This window comes from Amyelois transitella, chromosome 8 (assembly GCF_032362555.1).
Source record: "Amyelois transitella isolate CPQ chromosome 8, ilAmyTran1.1, whole genome shotgun sequence".
NCBI lineage: Eukaryota > Metazoa > Arthropoda > Insecta > Lepidoptera > Pyralidae > Amyelois > Amyelois transitella.
The window spans coordinates 5,959,143-5,981,132 of record NC_083511.1 but is presented as its reverse complement, the minus strand read 5'-3'; the positions used below and the strand labels follow the sequence as shown (position 1 = coordinate 5,981,132).

The 21,990-nt window shown below is 34.4% G+C and overlaps 2 protein-coding genes across 2 annotated transcripts; one reads left to right on the top strand and one right to left on the bottom strand.

Moving 5' to 3' along the window:
- Positions 1-10,015: 10,015 nt before the first annotated feature.
- On the bottom strand, positions 10,016-11,431 carry LOC106134884 (tyramine/octopamine receptor-like). Its single transcript, XM_013335029.2, has one exon. The coding sequence runs from the start codon at positions 11,429-11,431 to the stop codon at positions 10,016-10,018; it is 1,416 nt and encodes a 471-aa protein (XP_013190483.2).
- Positions 11,432-14,137: 2,706 nt separating this feature from the next.
- LOC106137551 (transmembrane protein 127) lies at positions 14,138-20,744 on the top strand. Its single transcript, XM_013338401.2, has 4 exons — positions 14,138-14,329; positions 14,809-15,054; positions 18,304-18,603; positions 19,136-20,744. Exons 1-4 carry the CDS (start codon positions 14,305-14,307, stop codon positions 19,414-19,416), a joined length of 852 nt encoding a protein of 283 aa, XP_013193855.1. The 5' UTR covers positions 14,138-14,304; the 3' UTR covers positions 19,417-20,744.
- The last annotated feature ends 1,246 nt before the right edge of the window (positions 20,745-21,990 follow it).

Sequence of the window (21,990 nt, the reverse complement as noted above, 5' to 3'; positions counted from 1 at the left end):
ACGTACCGCTTTATCAATGTCAGAATAAGCAAAATAGCTCTTCTGAATAAAGTTACCAGTCATTGTTATAATAAAGATATTGATTACGTAGCACGACATAGGAATATACTTTCAACCCATTCTCATTCTTCTTATTTAATTAAGTAGAAAACTATGAAAAAATCTGTAAGTACCTTATTCACGTATAAATGTAGCATTTACAAAATTTGCAGTTATGAGATGTAAGTACTTTTCTATGTATAATTAAAGTAAAATTGGAATAAGTCTATCCTGAAGTTATAACCAGAGAAATCTGATTACCTACTTGATAATTATGTTCTTCCTACGGCAGATCAATAATTGGTCATCCTAATTTGATATTTTATTTATGTATAATATGTGCCGTGTATTTCCCGGCACCAATACAAAAAAGAATAGGACCACTCCATCTCTTTCCCATGGATGTCGTAAAAGGCGACTAAGGGAAAGGCTTACAAACTTGGGATTCTTTTTTAGGCGATGGGTTAGCAACCTGTCACTATTTGAATCTCAATTCTATCATTAACCCTTTCCCCCCGGGGTAGTGATTTTTAACGAATTTCTGCTTTTGAACTTTATTATCATATTTAGGTAGGTAAAAGGAAACGCACAGATTTTTTTTAGATTTTTATTATACCTAGAAGTACTATTTCCAAGACCTAGACTTAAAAGTACCGTCAGGACCTTTGTGTTATCACAATGTTAGGAACTTTGATAGAAACTATAAAAGTAATGAGATTCAATAATGACTTAGTAATAATTAAATTAATAGGTTTTTAGTTATAGATTAACCTCGTGGTATTCAACAAAACAATTTTTCTTTTCATTTAGACACAAAAACACGTTGCAATGCGAACATTTACTATGAGGTTTCGATTGAATCTTCTTCAAACTACAAACCTCACACCTTCCCCTGTTCTCTACGAACGTAGGCCAATGGATGCCTCTGTTACCCAAGCGTACGTCTTTTATAGTGGAATAGTCAGATTTGCGCCGTTTCGAAGGGCCGCCTTTCCCAGTATTATCAGTAGAAGTCTTTCTTTTTTGACCAGCATCTTTCATTGACATCCAGCCTTGAGTAACAGAGCGTCGAACATCTTTTACGGTAGTCTGTTCCACTATGAGTCCATGAATGACATATGAATTGACAAATGCGATATCCAGAAGACCCCAAAACAACCTGTGCCATCATTTCGGAGATTTGCGATCTATACAGTAAAGGGCTCTCAAACGATCAGCGGTATCGACGCCGCCCATATAACTATTGTAATCTTTGAGAGCTACACGGCATATAATGGCAGACTTGGATCCATTTTTTTCTTAACGTGACACAGTTGCCTCTTTGTTTCCATGAAAATTTGATACTAAATGAACCACTTTGTTATCCTTCCATTTCCAATATCCAATGTCTAAATTTGAAAACCGATGATCACTGTCGCCCTTTTTCATTTGAGAATCAGCGAGCATATTTCCGGGCAGTCCTTTTCTATTACTTCGTATAGTTCCACATGCGTAGGTGTTTTCAGTTTTCAGTTTCTCAAGCAAAGCAACAGACGAGAAAAAATTATCAAAGTAAACTACCTTCCAGTCTTATGCACTCTAATACATCTCCATTTGACGGCGACGATGGCGGAACTTCGGCGAAAACACTGTCTAGAGCTCTTTCAAATACCTCATCGAAGCCTCTTGGTGAGGGTAGTTGAAGATTTTCTACTTCATCATCGGACACACCTGCATCAGACTCTTCGTTGCAGTCCGGAAGCTCTTCTAATAGCAGGGCTTCAATTAGAGCAGAATTGTTTGTAATATCCATCTCAATAGCTAAAACAGTAAGCAAATAGTTCAGAACAATAATAAAAATTAAAAAACATTCGTCTATAATAAAACAAAATATCCACTTCATCGAGTATAAGTATTATGAAAACCCATAATTTTTGAAACTAAATTCACCTGACGCTACTTGTAAGTCCGCATCAGTTTTTATCAAATATTCATACAAAATAAAGTGACAATGCATTATAACAGCTTTTAGAAATGTAGTTAATGATATAAACAACGTAAATAGTAAAAAACAATAGCACTTACCTATGATATTCTATTTATAAAACATTTCCAATTACACCGCACAACGAAGTGACGAAAAGTTTGACAAGTTGTAACTCGCTGTTCAAATTTTTCGGCAACATTACGCGGTAATTCAAAAAACGCTCTGTGATTGGCTTACGGAAACGGTACTCGGAAGGATCGTCAGTTGTAGTTATCATAAAGTGTTTTCGTACTTAAGTTATAAGACGAAAAATGTGGAGGTACTTCTAAGTACCGTAAGGAGGGAAAGGGTTAAGCTAAATAGCTGAACGTGGCCATTCAGTCTATGTATTTATAATGTATTTTATGTATCTTGTATGTATTTTGCATGCCTTATGTATTTTCTTTGTAATGTATGTATTTTGCAGTATGCATGTGCACTCTATCGCACCTTACACGCACTTAAAGATTTTCTGTTTGGTCAACTGGTAGACTGGTCGAGAATGCCAAAAGGCATTACGTGCGCCCTTGGTCCCATATTTTTATTATTTCCTTAACAGTCCAACTAATTAGACCTTGCTCAGTTTAACTGTTGACCACATAGTATAAGGCACTCATTTACGATGCAATCTAATTATGCGCGCTTAGGAGGAATGGTAATATTCGGGCAACTTGTCTGAAATACTAATGGCTTTCATATTACTCGGCTGAAGTGTTGTAATAAATGTCAACCTGTGTGAAATTTACACAGCTTGTGCAAGCAGTTTCCCCTGCGGTGCGCCGGCCAGTAAAAACGAGTACATTTTATTTTTGTTTACCGATGTGTTTTTGTTTAGGTTGTGCGCAAATCGCAAATACACTGATTTATAATAAACTTAAGTAGGTAGGTACAATGATATATATGTTCAAAGAAGTTTGAAATGTTATACAAACTCTTTCTTGTTATGTTCTTGTTTATCTGTGGTGCGGCATCTTATGCGCGCGCATCTTGAAAATACATGGCTGTCGTGTCCAAGCTATCCTGTGGTTTTATTGCATGATTATTTATAAATATCTATAAATATATCATACAACCGTTGTTTATTTTAAATCTCTAGATCAAGCGGTTTATGCTGTGCATTGATATGTCAGTTATTCAGTCTGTGTCCACTATTACATATGTATGTATATGTACCTAATGTGTAACCTAGAAAATTGTGGTAGGTAATATGAACTATCCAACTGAGAAAAAGGGGTACTATGATTTTAAGGCTGGTTGATAGTACTTATTGAGTAATGAGATACTGATACCTGACATAGATTGCACTAGAAACTATTAGGCTTTATTTCCTTAGTTAATTAACTAGTTCCATACTTTTGGTTATCACATTTGTTCAGAGTCAGATAAGATTAAATAGAAGAATTAAAAATTAACATGTTATATAACTAGTAAAAGTATTTTTACAACGCATAACGCCAAGAAAGTGCATTAAAATGCAAAATACAGAATTTACTCTGTTGAGCTCGGATCCCAACATAAAAAGCATTTTAAACCGGGGCTATGAAAACATGCTATGACTTTGGCTTCCTGTTTTTTACAACCATACAATGAGTAAAAGCCATATATACGTTTGTTTTTCTTAGATAATAAAAGTAACTTATTATTCAGTTTAATATATTGTAGTAACAATTATCTCCTTTGTAGGGTAATAAAGAAGTTCGTTACTTTTTGAAGGGATATCACAAATAGGAGTCATCAAAGCAAGGAGGATGATGATAGAAAGAAATTCCTACAGATATACGGGAAAATTGGTAGAATATATTTTATTCAAGTATCCGATAAACTTTTATTGCTCAATTATGCTAATGACGGTGGGCCTTAACCATAATAGGTACATAAAATAACCATTTCGGACAAACGGTAGTCAAACATTAAGTTCAAAGGTATTTCGTGCGTAATTTTCATACGTTTAAACTTTAACTCTTACTTTAATATATTCGCTCATTTTATGTACTCCCGGTTAAATCTTCCACCGCTGGGCGTAGGCCTTACAGATATTTCAAATTAAAATTCAACATTACTTAATACATTTATACCAATAATAAGTATATAATTTTTCTAAACATAAAAGCCGAAATAATATATGTAGCACGGCAAGGCAGCAAATTTAAGGAAAGACATCCAGAAACCCAGCGATTTTTAAGTAATGAATTGTGGTTTTGGCAGACGGCGGATAACGAAGCAATTCTATATCGTACAATTTTTTTACGTCACGTTGTAAAAGAAAAGGAGGTTAACAAAGAGTCAGCATTTATCTTCGTGATAACAATGGATTTATTTTGGTACGAAATGCGAAAAGTTGGTGCAAATTGATATTGCGAGCTGCGGTTGTAAGTCACCGGTTTGGCACGCGCGGGCCACTACGTCTCTATGATTTGTTGCATGTACTACTAATACCCACTACATTTCTGCGAATTTTCGCTCGTGTTTTTAAATAGATGGGCAAAAGCCTTTTTGAGAGAAATTTTGGGTTTATAAACTTTCTCAATTCTTTCATGTATGAACTCAGGTTATGGTAACATATGTATATTACCTACAATTAGAACTTAGATGCAACCATGTCCAATTTTGATAAAATTGATGATGGGTTATTGAGTGAGATTTTGGACATTATGAACTTTAATTAGTACTTTGTGCTACCATGTCAATTTAAATGTCGGTGCAAATAGATTTTATAAAGCTTGGCACACGTCGATTATTATAATAAAGCGTCTGTACTTATCCTTTTGAATAAAATTTCGGACATTGAAAACTAGGGTTTATGTACCGATTAGTAGGTACATAGTTGCTTCCATGTCGTACGTCTTTGTTTGACGAAGGTCAAATTCAACATGGGATAACGTAATATTCATAATGAAACCCGTAGCTAAAAAGGACGAATAATGACTTAATCTTCATTTTAGCATTTAAAATTAAGTTAAAGAAGATAAAAAACCTAAGGATAAAGAATTTACATTAGTGATTACAATTACATTTTTTTTGTGTTCTCTCACTTAAGTGAAAACACTTGATGTATAGGTATACATCAATTTGTTTTATGACTTTAGGTTCCGCACCTATTTTATGAAATATCCGCTCCTACTTTTATTAGGGTGAATAAAATGAATTACACAGTCAAATGTTATGAACAGTCCTATACAATTCCGGCCAATAGAATTGAAATTGTATTAAAGGTCGGGACCCTGCGTCCCCAGGTTCACTGACGACATTGTAGACGCTTGTATATTATGTGAGGAAGGGTTACTTTTGCCTTACTTATCTGTAGCGTACTGTCATAAAATTTAATATTAGTGTTTTGAATATGTTAGAATATTTTCTTCAGGGACTTCAGTAATATCTGAATAATAAACGTATGATTTGGTGACATTACTTCGCTTACTTGGCCATATGCGTAAATTTTAAAATTTATACTTACGCGTAATCACCTATTATATGTTACAGGTTTGCAGCAATACCACTTCAGGTGGACAAATATGTATTAATTATGTAATATTTATTTTATAATCCTATTTAAATGACTGGATTGTAAAAGCGAAATGTCTAACATCAGCACTATCATTAAACACAAGTATCCTTCAATCAAAGCCAATACTGGAATCCTCACTGACGTACTCAGACAATGGCATCTGGGTGATGGATGGTGTTTACATTCATGGTTCACTAGGTTCACGTCAAGTGCTTATGGCCGCATAATTTACCGCTTAATTACGCTTTCTATATATATTTATACTGTTTATTTGACAGCCTTGCGCGTAATAATTACTTAACACAATAATGGTTGTCATAGAAGCAATTATGCTTTATCATGTTACGGGTGCCTATATCATTATAGGGGTTTGGATCGAGTTAGGCAAGTTCAGTACCTTCTCATCATTGTAGTGTGTTCTCGAGTGCAATTTAGGCTGTCGAATACTAAGTGTCCGTTTAGTCGCTTAGATGGCGAAAAATAGATTAAGTATAAATATAATGAACGCAAACATTTTCTTATAAAAAAAATTTGCTTCTTCATTCAAAATTACAAACGTCAAATTGCTGGGACCTCATTTTGAGCAAAATGTGCGTGTGACAGGAGACTACCTAAGAACATAATAAGCAATAAATATCAACATACTTCGTGGTAAACGAAGCAATTACGGAAGGTATTAACTAACAATAAATAATCTCCCGTCGCTTATTGAATAACTTTTCATAAACTTGCCTTCTCCTTATTAAATGTTTAACCTGGAACTACTCATAGACTTTAGTAGGTTAGGGTTTAGGTTCCCTAGTATATGTATCTTTCCCGTATGGATGTCGTAAAAGGCAATTGAGATAAAGGCTAATAAAATTGTGATTTTTCTTGTAGGCAATGGGCTAGCAATCTGTCACTATTTGAATTTTAATTCGATCAACGTTGGATATGTCTACCCCGTACTGGGTACTGAAGACGTGATAATACGTATGTATGTTCTCAGAAATTGAAAAAAAAAATTATCTATTTTTCCCTCTAATGCGAATCCAAGGGCTTTAGTGCTCCACGTGAACGTGTGAGAGCTATTAATTTGTAGTTTCGCGGAAGGAATTAATTCATGATAACATACGAGAAAAGGAATATGCTACATTACTTAGATACATGTTTATGCACCCTGTAATATATATTGTAAGTGAGCAAGGGTACCTTATAGGATTTACCCAATTCGCATCGGTGGGAGTTATTCACTTAAGGTTCCTAATAAATTATATTTTTATAAATAAATATTTATTTATTAAATTATATATTTTATTCTATATATATGATTGACGTGACGATATGTATGTTTGTATGTAATAAATAGTTATTTATTGAATAAAATATATAAGTATATACAGGACAAATTACACAGATTGAGTTAGCCTCGAAGAAAGTTCGAGACTTGTGTTACAAGATAATAACTCAACGATACTATATTTTATAATAAATACCTACTTACATAGATAAACATCCAAGACCCAGGCCAATCAGAAAAAGTTCTTTTCTCATCATGCCCTGGCCGGGATTCGAACCCGGGACCTCCGGAGTCACAGACAAGCGCACTACCGCTGCGCAACAGAGGCCGTCATAAAATATATAATTTAAAAACCTCCCTAAAAACCCAATAAAATATATAATTTAAAAACCTCAAAAGCATCGAAAATAAATGTAGAATATAAATTATCCGTCCATCTCACGCTCATGAACATATGCGCTGTAAACATACATTACGTATGCTTCTACGTTCACGTAAGATTTCCCTTTTTAAGCCCTTTTTAAAATGAACAGAAATGAATTAAATTTATTATAAGGAATTGGGTAAAAATGTAATATTTATATTTTAGACGATATCAGTAAGTATATTAACTATTAAACAGGTAGTGTTCTTTACTTTCGCTGTCTGAATTGTATTAGAATGAAATATTTACAATCAATCTTAAAAAATATCTGTACTAATCATGTATACCTAACCTAAATCAAAATTCAACGAAATTAATGTCAAAGGGCTATTTATGTTGTGCTTTTGAGACTTATACATTATATTAATTATGTCAGTATCACTTTGTAAGGAAAATAATGAAAATCTAGTATACATATATCATTGTTCGTAATTCATATATTGTTTTAGCCAAAGGCTAGGCAATTTCATTGTGAGTACAGCGTCTAAATCAATCGAAATTTGCATATCAACGCAAACCGAGCGAATTGGAACCGCGAAGTTAACAAAATAGTACCCTCCATTGTCAAGCTGTCACCGAGAACGAGTTTGCTTCTAAAATATCGTCCCTAAAGGAAAATAACTTTTCAATTTACATAAAACAAAAGCGAGAGAATACTGCCTAAAATCTACTATCTTTCTTATATCATGTAGGTATGTGTGTTCAATTTACCAATAATTCGGAATTATGTGCGCATAAACACAAGTCCTTAATAAAAAAAACTGTGGAGTTATTTATGTTTTAATTTTAATCCTGAACAAATCATGTATGATGATGATAATTATAAATCTTTGTGTTTCTGTTACACAAAAATAATACAATTTTGGAAACATACCCTATGTTTCCAAAATTTCACTAGAATTCATGCTGCATTTAAGAGTAACATCACTAAACTATTATTGATTTTCTTCATTTCAAATTCATAGAGTGTATCCTGCCGCGATTGAACTAAATATTCATACTTAGTTAGCGGTTTGGCATTTGACAGTTTATGAATTGTATAAATGCAATCTACATGTTCGTATCAAAATTCCTGTCAATGATCCCTTCCCGGCAAGCAACCAGACCAACGGGCCATAAAAATGCTAAATGATTTCAAACCGAAGTAAACACAGGTTTTAAGCCTACCTTATCTATCGCGTCATAGCTTTATTTTGGTTGTAGGTATTTTCAATGTTTTCTTCGACTGTCGGGATCCTAAAACCTGCTTGTAAGTATTAGGTAGGTACTACACTTGAAGTAAAATAGATTTCCTCAGCCCAGTCTGCTGCTTATCAATGCAGACACCAATTTTAATTAAGAGTCTACAATGATTCAATTAGCTGAAGCGATCCGATGCATCAGGGAATTTATATGGAACTGGCCGAAACCACAGCGCAGGAAATACTGGCATTAATCACTAGCTCATTGAAATTACACAAACCAATTCCGAACTAACGACTCACTGCGGAATTCGACGGAAATTTGTCCCTGCTCATAGTTTTAAGGCAATTTGCTTGCTGATTTTGTTAATCAAAATGTATATAAATAATTTTGATTGGAGTAAATAGTGAGCTTCTATGGTCGAATAAGTTGATGAATGACTATTTTCGAAGTTATGTACATTTTAATACTAACCGATGCTCTTACGGTGAGGGAAAACATCGTGAGGAAACCTGCACATTCAGGAAACTGGATGTGTAACCATGATCGATCCAATATGGGTTTTCCCAAAGCTTGCGGAGATCAGACGGGCGTCGCTTCGCATAAAAACCTGACTCAAATCCAATCCAGGATCCACGGTCAAAGCCATACCCTGGACTCCTTTCCAGAGTAGTGAGGATGCAACCGGGACTAAAGTCAGGAGGCAGAGGTACAAGTACGAGTAGCAAGCTGAAATTTGGCAGGTACCTATATTTCTTGGAAAGTATAAAATATCCTGAAATACCCATGGGGACGAGATTTTTGTTTTTCATATAAACTAGCTTCACATACTACCTACTTACGTAGCTAAATTCATGGCAATTCATCAAATGTCTCCGACAGATGTGTGATGCTCCCATATATGTATATAATACCTATAAGTGTGACGACATGATTGATAACCCACTCGAATCTAGTAAAATCGTGGTCCGTTTTAACCTGATTGTTTATTACCAACAAAAATAATTTCTACTCAATGTCATTAAGTAGCAATTACTGACAAAGATCTAGCTAGATAATTAAAAATAGCTTCATTAGCGCTTTATTTTTAGTTTGTTATATAATTTTAGTTAATTAAATATAATCACGTCTATATCTTTTGCGGGGTAGACAGAGCCAACAGTCATGAAAAAACTTATAGGTATGTAGGTATGTATGTTTTTGAACCATCCGATGAAATAGCAGCCCGCTACACGCCGAGCGCAGTCTCATAAAGTACACGCGGCTAACAAGGCCCTCCACAAAATCTCGACTCGGCTACTTCATGTTATTGTTGAGGCACAATTAGGCGACTGCTAGACTTTAGTGCTCTCTGTTATGAGGAAATAGTTCTGAATTTCAAATAATAACAATGCCTATCAAAAGAAACTATTTATTTCACTATTTTGTTTTTATAATATAAATATTTTTTGGCACATTCACATTTTCTATATTTTATTTGATTTCACTGGCAACTAAATTAGAAATTTATATTTACATAGCAATATATGTACAATTTTAAATAAATACAATTAATTAACTATAAGTAGTTTCCTCAGTCTATTATCCACTCAAACCTAATAATTTTTTGAAGGCTTTTCTAAAATCTAAATTAAATATTGTGTAGATGATCGGATTGACTGTTGAATTCAAATATCCCAACCATGTAATGAAATTAATTAATCTGTTACTAGGACAACATAAGGGGCAAAATGGTAAAATTACATACATCAAGAAAAATGGTAACCAGCATATAACGAAAACTCCCATTATGATACCAAGAGTACGCGCCGCGCGTCGCTCTTTCGACAGTGATATTTTTTGTTTCTGTTCAATAAACTGATGCACAACGTCACCACTCTTGCCAACATTCGCCAACAGAGGCTTCTCATGCTTCTTTCTTCTATGACTTAACTTTTTTATCGATCCCACCACTTTAGTTGTATAACTAGTATCCTTCCCTGGTGACACTTCTGACTGTAGCTGCTGAATATTCGACTCAATCCTTTGACGAGACATAGGGTCATGCATTAGAAGCAACGGCACAAAAAAATTCTTCTTAATATCTATAAACGCCCGCCTTTGCCTTTTGATGCTTTCACCACTGTCCGAATCATTATCTGTGTCTTCTTTATCCTGACTATCTTCTGCGTTCGCTACATTCATCTCTGGTTTTTGGATTCTAGCAGCCAACGTGCGGCGCCTTAGTCTTTGTTTTGCTGCCATGTATATTTTTATGTACACTATTGTCATTATTATCAGAGGAATAAAAAACGATCCGAGTGAAGAATATACTACATATCCAGGTTCAGACGTGAGTTGACAAGGTGTATCTGATGTAAACTCGTCTGGCCAATCATTCCAACCCAATAAAGGCGGTGAACTTATAATCAACGATAATATCCATACTCCAGCTATTTGGACAATTACCCTTTTTAACGTTCGCTTGTTGGCGTAGTTAATAGGATCCGTGATCGCATAATACCTGTCTAGAGCTATGGCACAGAGATTCAATATCGACGACGTGCAGCTCATTATGTCACAAGTGAGCCACATTTTGCACAAATGTTTTCCCCAGTACCACCGACCTAAAGTCGAATATGCAACATTGAGTGGTAACACTAAAATGGCCACGGCTAAATCTGCAACTGCTAAGGACACTATAAAAAAGTTTTGTACTATCCGCAAGGGTTTGTACGTGAACACACCAAGTATAACTAGGATATTTCCAAAAATCGTCCCCAATATGACAAGAGTTAGAACTATTATTGTAGTTACTGCTTCCCATTCCGGTACTGCTATAATAAGTCCGACACTCGAGTTATACAGAATGTCACTAGTAACCTCACAAGATGAAACAACGACACTCAAATTGTGGAATTCCAATTTAGTCGAATTTTCCATTTCATGAAATTCACTAAATTCAGATAAGTTTAGAACGTAATATTCCATATTGCGGTCCGACATACCGATGGTCATTTCAGAAATTCATAGCAGCTACATTTTCAAGCGCAAAATAGTTTAATCTGAAACAAACAATGATTTGTTTAACAGTAACTCTCTACTTTGATTAACAGATTCGGTAAATAAGTAAGGTTGCAACTTAAAAGTAAAAAAGGAAAGAAATAAATCAAAGTACATTTCAGCTTTGAAAAATTGCGAGTATTTTTCAGCATTGTATTCTAATGAGTTAAAAAGCTTAACCTTGTTATAAAATGCGAGTTAATTATATTCCACGTAGTTACTTACTTAATTTCCTTTTCATTAATGGTCTGTGCTTGATTTTTATTACTTTAAACTATATAACTTTTTGGGCCACGAAAACAAAGGCTTAGTTTGCCTCGCATCTAGGCGAGCTATCTGAGACTGCGGGGTTACCGTGATGTTTCTGTGACTCTGTAAAAGTAGGTATATCTATGTATGTACGAGTATATTGTAGATGTGTACAACACTTTTATTCTACTTTCTCCTATTTTGAGTGCGTGTTTTCAGCTGCACCCTCAGTCGTTACGTTTTGGGATAATGTACGTAATTAAATTTTGTCAGAGGTTTCACTCCCATGGGACTTTTCAGAAAAAGCATATCCACAAAATGTAATAAGTAAATGATTTGAAAATGTCATTATAAGTAAACTAGCTGTGCCCGCGACTTCGTCCGCGTGGAATAGTTATTTTGGGCATCATATTTATTTTTGCATGTTTCCTCCTCGGCTTTATCAATTATAGCTGCTAATTGTTATGCGACTTGGCGACGACTTGGCCCACATCATAACCCGCGACGGAGACCGTATAGTGAGATGAGAGGCCTTTGTCCAGTAGTGGGATCTTACAGGCTGATACTTTATTTTACTTTAAAATAGTAAATCTTCTAAGATGTTCATTGAAATTAAGTAATATCAAAGACAGTTTTGTTAACAATTAAATACTCATAATCAACAACAATCTTAAAAGATAGACATAATCAGTTTAAAAGTAGGTAAGAGGTAAAAACAGACAAACATACAAAGGAAGTATTATAAGTAGAATAATACCTATCTATATGTAGGAAGTAGGATAGAGCAGGGCGATCGAAAGATGCGGGGTGAGGCGAGAGAAAGAACGCTGGTTCGCCGTATTAAATGTTTCGCTGCAAATTGCTTATAACGACTATATCTCAAAACCTATTCGTCTGATTTATATACTGTAAATGGCAATTTTAGTCTACATGAAAAGCCGAAAGTAATAAACATATTTATTTGGATAAGGATTCATACTGAATAAAAAAAAATTGGTTTCAAAATAACTTATGTTTATAATGAAAAAATAATCTTAAAAAATGAACATAAAAGTGGTTATTGTAAGTAAACCTTTAGAGATAGATATATGCTCTCGCGGACTTTTTTGTGGCAAAAAATGAGTACTTCACATCTGTACTACATTGTTTTACTATATCTTTGTTGGTTTGCGCAGCGTTCGCGTGGAAAGCTCGCAGTTGGCAGACTCATTCAAATTTCACCTGCATTATTGACGTTTCCCGTAGGAAATCCGGGATAAAATGTAGCCTATAGCCTTCCTCGATAAATAGACTATCTAACAGTGAAAGAATTATTCAAATCGGTTCAGTAGTTTCTGAGAACGCGTGCGCTGAGAGCGTTTAAACAAACAAACAAACAAACAAACTAAACAAACTCTTCAGCTTTATAATATTAGTATAGATGGTTGCTGAAGATCGATAATATCCGCCAGTAGGCGAGCGATCGGTTATCAAGTTGAAGTGTCTGGGTTTGATAACAGTCAACGGATAGTTTTATTTTTGTCTTCACTTTTTTATTGGTGTGTTTAATGTTAATAAATACTTGATTATTTGCGTGTATGTACAAACATACATGCAATCACGTCTTTATTCCTTACGGATTAGACAAAGCCAACAGTGTCACAAAGAGTGAAGGTCACGTTCAACTGTACGGCTTAAAGATAGAATTAAGGTTGACAGGTTGCTAGCCGATCGTCTAAATTATGAATCCCAAGTTTATAAGCTTATTGCTTTAGTCGCCTTTTACTACATTTATGGGAAAGAGATGGAGTATTCTAAAGTGAACACACGGCACCGGAGTAATTTTGTTTTTACTATTTTTTGTGGATTTCTAAGTTATTTTTGGTGGACCTTATAAGGTTTCTTGATTTTAAAAAGAAAGAAATAACGAAATTGAAGCATGAAAATACTAATAAACGTAGATTACGTAGTTTTACTACTTTTAATGGTACCTACTTAATAGTAACCAATGCTCATTAAAATGATGGAAAATATGTTGAGGTTCACGCAACTGAATGTGCTATCATAATCCAATCTCTGACACAGATTGACACATTCAGCTTCTGTTAATCGGCGACAATGTAGTGCTTTAGAATAAAACACCAATATAATTAAAAATTTGTGGCTACTGGCCAGCGTGCTAAAGATAAGACTCGTGAGTCTTTACTGAGCATTGTATACCCGAGACTGCGTAAGTCCCGACGTTTAAGTTGTCACTAATATAACTCGATGTTTACCGATAGAGATTCCGTATGAACTAAAATAAGAAGTCTTCTTATCCATTGAAAGTGTCATTCACATTCGCAATTATTTATTACATTTCTTTGATACTAAAGAAATAGAAAATGTCAACCAAATGGCAACTGCCAATTCGATACGTTTGACATCTGTCAGTTATATAGTAACCAAAAAGCAAGAGTCGATGATCGAAGTGCTAAGTTATTGTTTTACCAGTAAAATTTCATGTGTGGAATTTGTTTAAAGCGATTTAAAGCTCTGATTTGTTAACTTTGCCTAGTTATATTAATTAGGAGTTATATTCTGATGATTGCTACAACATAATGGGCTGTTTAACATGGATAAGAGGTATGACGTTCAACCTCGGTCATCATATTTTTTTCAACATTAACGCTATGAAGTAGATCTGAACATTCTTATTCTAAAGCATTTACGTGATAACATCGCTAAATATTGTATTCTGGTATTAAATTGCAATACTGGCAAAATAAAATCATTACAACTCGAGCCTTGCCTTGCCTTACCTTGCCGTTTTTAATTAGTTTTCATTACGTATTTACATTTCCAAAGTCCTCGTCCTGTAATTCTAAAATGTATTACGTCAGGAGACGTTTGCATAGTTGTACAAATTAAGTTTATTCCTCTAACCTCCCCCCGGAGATTGTCTCCTGTGAGATAACAAAGCTATAAATAGGCGAAACACATCTACAATCAAATGCTTCCCTGACTCGCTAATTTCATTCATTTACGATCTGTGCGTACTTCGTTTTTTGTTTATTTCTACTACTATAATATACGTAAAATAAGCAATGTGAATTTTGTTTCAGGTTTAAAAATGCCTTTCTCTTTTAAAGACAAGGAACTGAATAAAATAGCAGCATTCTTTAATGTAACCACATTCCTGTTGACTTGTGCTGCGTTGGTCCAGCCCAGTTGGTTCAGGATCAAGGGTCTGCATTGCACTCAGAGTCTGTCCCTCGCTCAGTTCTTCACTTTTGATGATGGTGATGATGATTCTGAGGATATAAAAATACGCCAAGATTCAGATATTGACCCCATAAATAGGATGTATGGTGAGTGTTTAATTCTGACCTTTGATTTTGCAATTAATTAGATGTAAGAATAAATCCAGTGGAAATGAGAGCTTTAAGGAGTATGATCGCTGTGAAATTGACTGACTGCATAAGAAACAAGGTGATGAGGGAATGTTGTGGTGTTAAAGGAGATAAAGTAAGAGGAATGGAAAAGGGTATGCTAAGTTGATTTGGTCTTGTGGATGAAGGATGAATGAAAGCAGGTTGACTAAGCAAATATGCAAGGAGAGTGTGGATAAAAAGGTAGGAGTGGGAAGGTCTAGATGAACATCTTCCTTCTGGCTATAGTCCCAGTTGCATCCTCACCACTCTGGAGAGGAGCCTGGGGTAAGCCCTTGACCATGAAACCTGGATTGGGAGAGTCAGGTTTTTACACTTAGTGACAACCATCTGATCTCCATAACCTTTGTACACCCAGTTGCCCAAATGTACAGGTTTAATTACAATGTTTTCCCTCACCATAAGAGCACCAATTAGTATTCAAATAATGAACATACCTTGATCAAATTAAGGTAATTCTGGCAAAAGGTCATGTCCAGATTACCTGAAAATGCCAAACTTGCATGAAGAGTTATGAATGTGGCTGAAGCGAAAGAAGTATGCAGAGATTGTAGCAAGTGGAAAGATGTAGTCTCTGCCTACCCCTCTGGGTAAAACGTGTTGTTTTTATGTAGATGTGGATGGGAGAAGTGCAGTGCAGAGACAGTCTCCCCTTAGACTAGATAGTTAATTTGGTGGGTTTTAAATATTTAACATACCAATATCATAAACAGAAAAGATTTGTATTTTTGATTGTAACCAAACCAGTTGACTCAAAAACTACTGGATCTATTTTAACAATATTATGTATGTCTCTTTTATAACTATGTACTTACTATTTTTTGTTACTGTGTAAATTTCTATGCAATAAAGATATAACAAACAAACAAAACAAAGATTTGGTACAGAGATAGAATAGAAATTCCAACAAAAGTGAAGTCTCTCTTAAAAGCTACTTCTTAAATAAAGAGCAAAAGTTGCATACCACATTTAATTTCATGGTAGGGTAAACCAGAGAGTGATTGCCCACAGGCAGTGATTGCCCGTTTTTAGAAAAAAAATCTGAATCAAAGGTTGTGTTGTCACTTCTTTCGCATATAATTTACTAGGTTACTCTATGGTCAATTTATAGTAGATTTTAAAATTGATAAGTGTTAACACTGAAGGAAAAAAATTAATGGTAGATTTTGTCAAGACGGGTGAACGTGTTACTCAAACAGGTAAACTTTTTAGCAATTTTCTTAAGGAATTACTTGCTTAGAGGTAAATTTTTTTTGAATTTTATTTGATATTACATTATTGGTGTATGGTTATGACGAAATCATAAGTGTTATGTTATGTTTTTAATGAAAATATTTGAAATCAGATTAGATTCAACGGTTTTTTAACGGTGGGCAATCGCTGTACGTATTTCGGCATATTTTTAGTTATTGCCCACCATAATTTTAGTGATTGCCATGGTTAATATGTATAGTTATTGCCCAGGGCAATCATTATCGGCAATTTTTGGATTAAGTCAGTAATGTTGCCGTCACATTTATTAGCTTAATGGCTTGCATACGCGCAATAATATTGTGACAATAATATTGTCAATATTTTTTTCACTATGTAATATTGTCAATATTTTTTTTTTTACTATGTAATATTGTCAATATTTTTGCCAAACACACGCAATAATAATGACAATGTAGCAAATATTGTTAACATTATTTCGTGGGTGCGGGTAGCCAATCGCTATGCACAACATCTTATTGGCTGTTATTGTTTTATTTACAGTATGCCAAAGACACCAAAAGTGCAATATAGCAAAGAAAATTTACAGAAAGCTATCGAGGCTCTTCAAAATGCTTCTAACAATTTGTCTACCAGGCAAATTGCTGAAAAATACCGTGTTCCGAGGTCCAGTCTCCGCTACTTTATTAAAAATCTGGGTCATAAAACCAGTTTAGGACTGTAGGGATCACATTTAAATAGTTGTAAATACTATAAATAAATAAAATTATATGTTAGTAACAAACGGACAATCGTATGTATAAAAACTCATACGCGGAACTCCTTCGTCCCGCCATAAATTCGGCGGACAAGTAAATTTAAAAAATTTAAAAGTCTGTTTGACAAGAGTCAAGTTTATTGTATTTTTGGCCCGTTTGTTCCTATACACTTAAAAAGTAATTTAAATCTTATCTTATATCCCTTCCCCTCTTCTCTTACTATGACTACGCTTCAACTTCAATTAAGTCAGCTTTAAATCTATCGGTACAGGACCATCTTTACTAATATTATAAAGCTGAAGAGTTTGTTTGTTTGAACGCGCTCATCTCAGGAACTATTGGTTCGAATTGAAAAAATATTTTTGCGTTGAATAGACCATTAATCGAGGAAGGCTTAAAGCTATATTATATCACACTGAAACTATAAGGAGCAAAGTAATAATAGAAAATGTGAAAAAAACGGGGAAAATTATTCATCCTTGAAGGCTTCAATAATGCCCAAAATAATTATTTCACGTGGACGAAGTTGCGGGCACAGCTAGTCACCTATATTTACTGACTGTAAAAAGTCGTTTGGAGGATTGGATAATAATATCGGCTAGAAAAGGATTTCCTCGAAATAAAGAAGACTTTTTAGACTCCGTGCAAAAGTTTTTGGAAGAAAACCCGCGCCCTAATTTTTTTTTTATAAAATAGGCCAGGTGATGGTTGGTGGAAGGCATTTTTGAAGAACATCAGAAGGAGTGACAAAAGTTTAAAGTCTAATTTATCATTTTAAGGTACTGGGCAATTACTGTGCTGTGATGTGGGCAATTAGTGTAAGCAATGGGCAATAACTGTACATTTTTGGATAATTTTAAATTTGTTCAATTATTTTCTAAGCCATGTAAGTTTTGACTAAAAACCGTTAACACTTTGATGGAGATTTTATTTGGACGTAAGAAAAAAATTATAAATGGTTGAAACTTATAATACTTTTTTTATTGTTTGAAGCCAAAGTGTTTGAAGTCCTTAAGTGGGCAATAGCTATACGGTTTACCCTACATTCAATATGAAAGAAAGTCTCATAATGTTTGTCTTCTCTATTTGAAATAGGTGCACCTCAAACTTTGAAGGTAGAATTATTAGAATTCAAAGCTAGTATTGAACATATGATGATGAATTGTATAGTATTTTGATCCAATATTGTTTATTTCAGGTTTACCACCATGTACCACACCAGAAATCATCACACTAATGAGAATACTAATATTGCTATGTTTTATGGTATTACTCTCATCTTGCATTGGTATTCTTATTAACTTGAGCAGTCTGAACAGCCGAGCTATCAAACTTTTACGTAGGAATGCCGTGCCTAGCATAATGTGTGTGTTCTGGGTCATTGCTATTGTTGGTGTATGCTACTACACCACTGTTGTCTTGGGAAATGAAAACAATGGGGACCCAGATTCAATACAAGTTGATTATGAATATGGCTTTTATACTATAACAGGAGCAGGTCAGTTGATTTTAAAATACAATTATTTAACACTAAAATTCAAAGACCAATATCATACAAGGCAAAGATTTCATTATCTGTCTAATAAAATGTTATTCCTCAGACAAAAAAAATGTTAAACAAACTGCAATGGGAAGGGAAATGAAGGCATATAGAATCTGCATGAGCTTTTTTTATATGAGAAGTGCACAGATACTTTATTTTATAATAAATACTAATATAGATAAAAATTCAAGATCCAGGTCAATCAGAGAAAGTTCATTTCTCATTATGACTTGGCCGGGAACGGGGAAGGAATTCCGGCCACAGAAGCTGTCAACCATATTCAACTAAAATATGCTTAATTAAGAGCAGCCCTAAAACATATTTTGGGGCATATCCTAGATTTAATTACTTGGTATAGTTATGCAAGCCAGCCATGGAATATATATAGAGAGGAAACTTGGGAATATCCCAAAAAATATTTGATAAAAATACACATTTGATGTTTTTACCTTTATTACGTTTAGTAATTTTTAATGAACACTTTCAGGTGCCCTTGCCCTGTTGGCGTCCGCAGCTAATTTATGGGGTGCGCCATTAACCACAGATGATGATACACATAGACGGACTCTTCTTGATGACTGGGATGGCTATGAAGCCCACAGCGTGGGACCTACGCCATCGGTGCCTACTCTACCCCCTTACACTCCCAGCGCAGACTTTGTACCCACAGTGCATACTACATATGCCCCACCTGTATTAGGAACACAACAGTATTTTCCTTTCGATGATCTCACAGTTCTCCCTCCACCGCCACCTTACACTCCTTGAAATTTTCACTAATTTCCAAAAGCTATATATTCTATCATTCATTACCTTATTTATTCATTACCATTTATCATTTATTTTTTTTTGCTTTAATGGTACACACAGCACCAATGAAAAACTATACATATTATTCTGTGTGTAAATCATGTGTACAAAAACCAAGAACATATGTATTTATTTTCCATGCTTTCAATTGGCATTGTGCGTTTCTGTTGTCTTGTTGTTGTTCAAGTGTGTAAGGCTTGTGAAGGACGTTTTAAAAATTTATTATGATAATATAATGAAACATCACTAATATGACTACCTGTTAGAATTCTCATTAACTGTTACACCCTAGGGTTATCGATGAGGTTTAGACGACCGGTGATAATTCAAATAGCAACAAATCTTTGAGCTTTGAAATAAAATTTTCGATAAATAAGTCCTTTGCTGTCAAAATATGTGCACGCAACTGAAATTCCGGAACTAAGTGCTCGTGATATATTTTAATTTCTAATCGGCAAATGTAGTGTGCATAAAATTTTAAATAGCCAAATATTAATAACAAATAAAAATAAACTTAGATAATGTCTTAATATTCAGTGTTATGTATCTGTTCTATGTATATTGTGGTTGTGAGTCGAAAATTAATTGATGTCTTTATACTTCAGTACCTATGTGATTTGCCATTTTAGTGCCTATTCGTGTCGGTATTTCTCAAAATGCTTTAATGTTAAAATTTAACAAATTTTGTTCGTTAATTAACTTAGCCTTAAAATTATGTGTTAGGAATTAGGACCAATGCGACGCTTTGGTACATAGATAATGACAAGAAAATATAATAATAAAAATAAGTTCAATCAACGAAATAAGGCAAATATTGGGTTAATTTTAGAATTTTATTTCAATTCCCTAGAAATAAACCTACCGATTCTTACCGATACATGCAATGGATATTTTTTTTATTGATTTTAGAATAAAATACCACAGCATGAAACTAGAAATAATTAATATTTAAAAAAATATGATCTGAATTTGTAAATAATAAATTCAAAGACATGTTATAATTATCACTTTGAAATGAGCTTTTAGACTTAGTCAACAACTGGAGATCTGTTTAATAAAAAATGGAATTATGTATTATAATAGTACTGGTAGCAATTGATGTATAATGTTCCATGTTACCAAAAATATAACTATGTTATTAGTTCTAATGTTCGTTGATGTATAGATTTCTTCTAGGTATAAGCATAGTTATTCCTGGTTCAATAAACTAGGAAGTTTATTTTTACAATTATAATATAAGATTTTATTTTGTGTAAGACCAATATGCAATACATATCTACAAATAATATGTATTATTTATTACAAACCATGTTTGTCTAATATTCTGTAGTAAAAGCAGTACAATTTGATTAAATAACTTGCTAATTAAGTGTGTGCCAAATCTATTGTTCACATCCAGTGCCAATTATATTAGTCTACACCATCCAAGGCATTCTGACGTGTATCTTGCATCATTAAATGGCGATGAAGACCAAATATAATCAACACCGGGATGTGATCTTCCTCCTCTTAACATGGATAAGGTAGATAAGTCAAGTTTTTACACACAAAGCGACTTTTCTGTAATCTCTGCAACTTTACCGGGGAACTAATCTCATCAAGGTTTGTACAATAAACACGATCCAATGATCACAGTTACACATTCAGATGTTTGAGTGTGCAGGATTCCTCACGATGTCTCCCTCACCGTAAGAGCATCGGTTAGCACTTAATAATGAGCATGACTCTAGGAGAGAGATGTGAATGACTAGTATGGCAGAGGTACGAAATGAACCTTTGCGCTGATTAGGTGAGGAGCTAATAAGTTAAATTTAGGGTAAAACGTCGCAGGTAATATATAAAGGCGAAGGCCTGGGGGGCGCGCGCACGGTTATATAGGACTTCCGGGAAACTTCTGAGAAGAGAGGCGAAGGATGGGCCGCATGCACGTCACAAAATACTATGTTTGAACGAAATCACAATCAATATGTGATCAAGCAGTATAACTGCCTGAAAGTACATAAGTACCATAGAAATTTGAAAAAAATTAGCTGTGCTTTGACACTACTCTTCATTTTCACAATTAAAGTAGGATCAAGTCTGAAACATCTGATGCAGCACCTTATAACAAAAATCTTTAGCCTAGAGACCGAAGTTGCGGGCATTACCTAGTTTAAGTGTCATCCAGACCAAGGATCCAACCAGACCTTTTTAGGTTCAGCGACGAGAATCCGACAACTGCGCGAGAGGCCATCCGTCCCTAGTATTGTAGCCTACCTACATATGATTCAACCCAGCTATAGCCTTCATCTACACACAATGCCTTACACATGCAGATAATGTAGGTACTTTTTAACGGTGAAAGAATTTTCAAGATTGGTTCAGTATCAGTATTTTCAAAAATTAATCTTTAAAATCTTTTACTTATAACAGCTATATTATTAGGTAAATAGTATAGACATTGAAGTTTCATTATAACCAGTTCAGTACATGGTTTCTGTGTTGATGAGTAAAACCCAAATAAAGAAAAATAAAAAAGGAAAATGTTTCAAC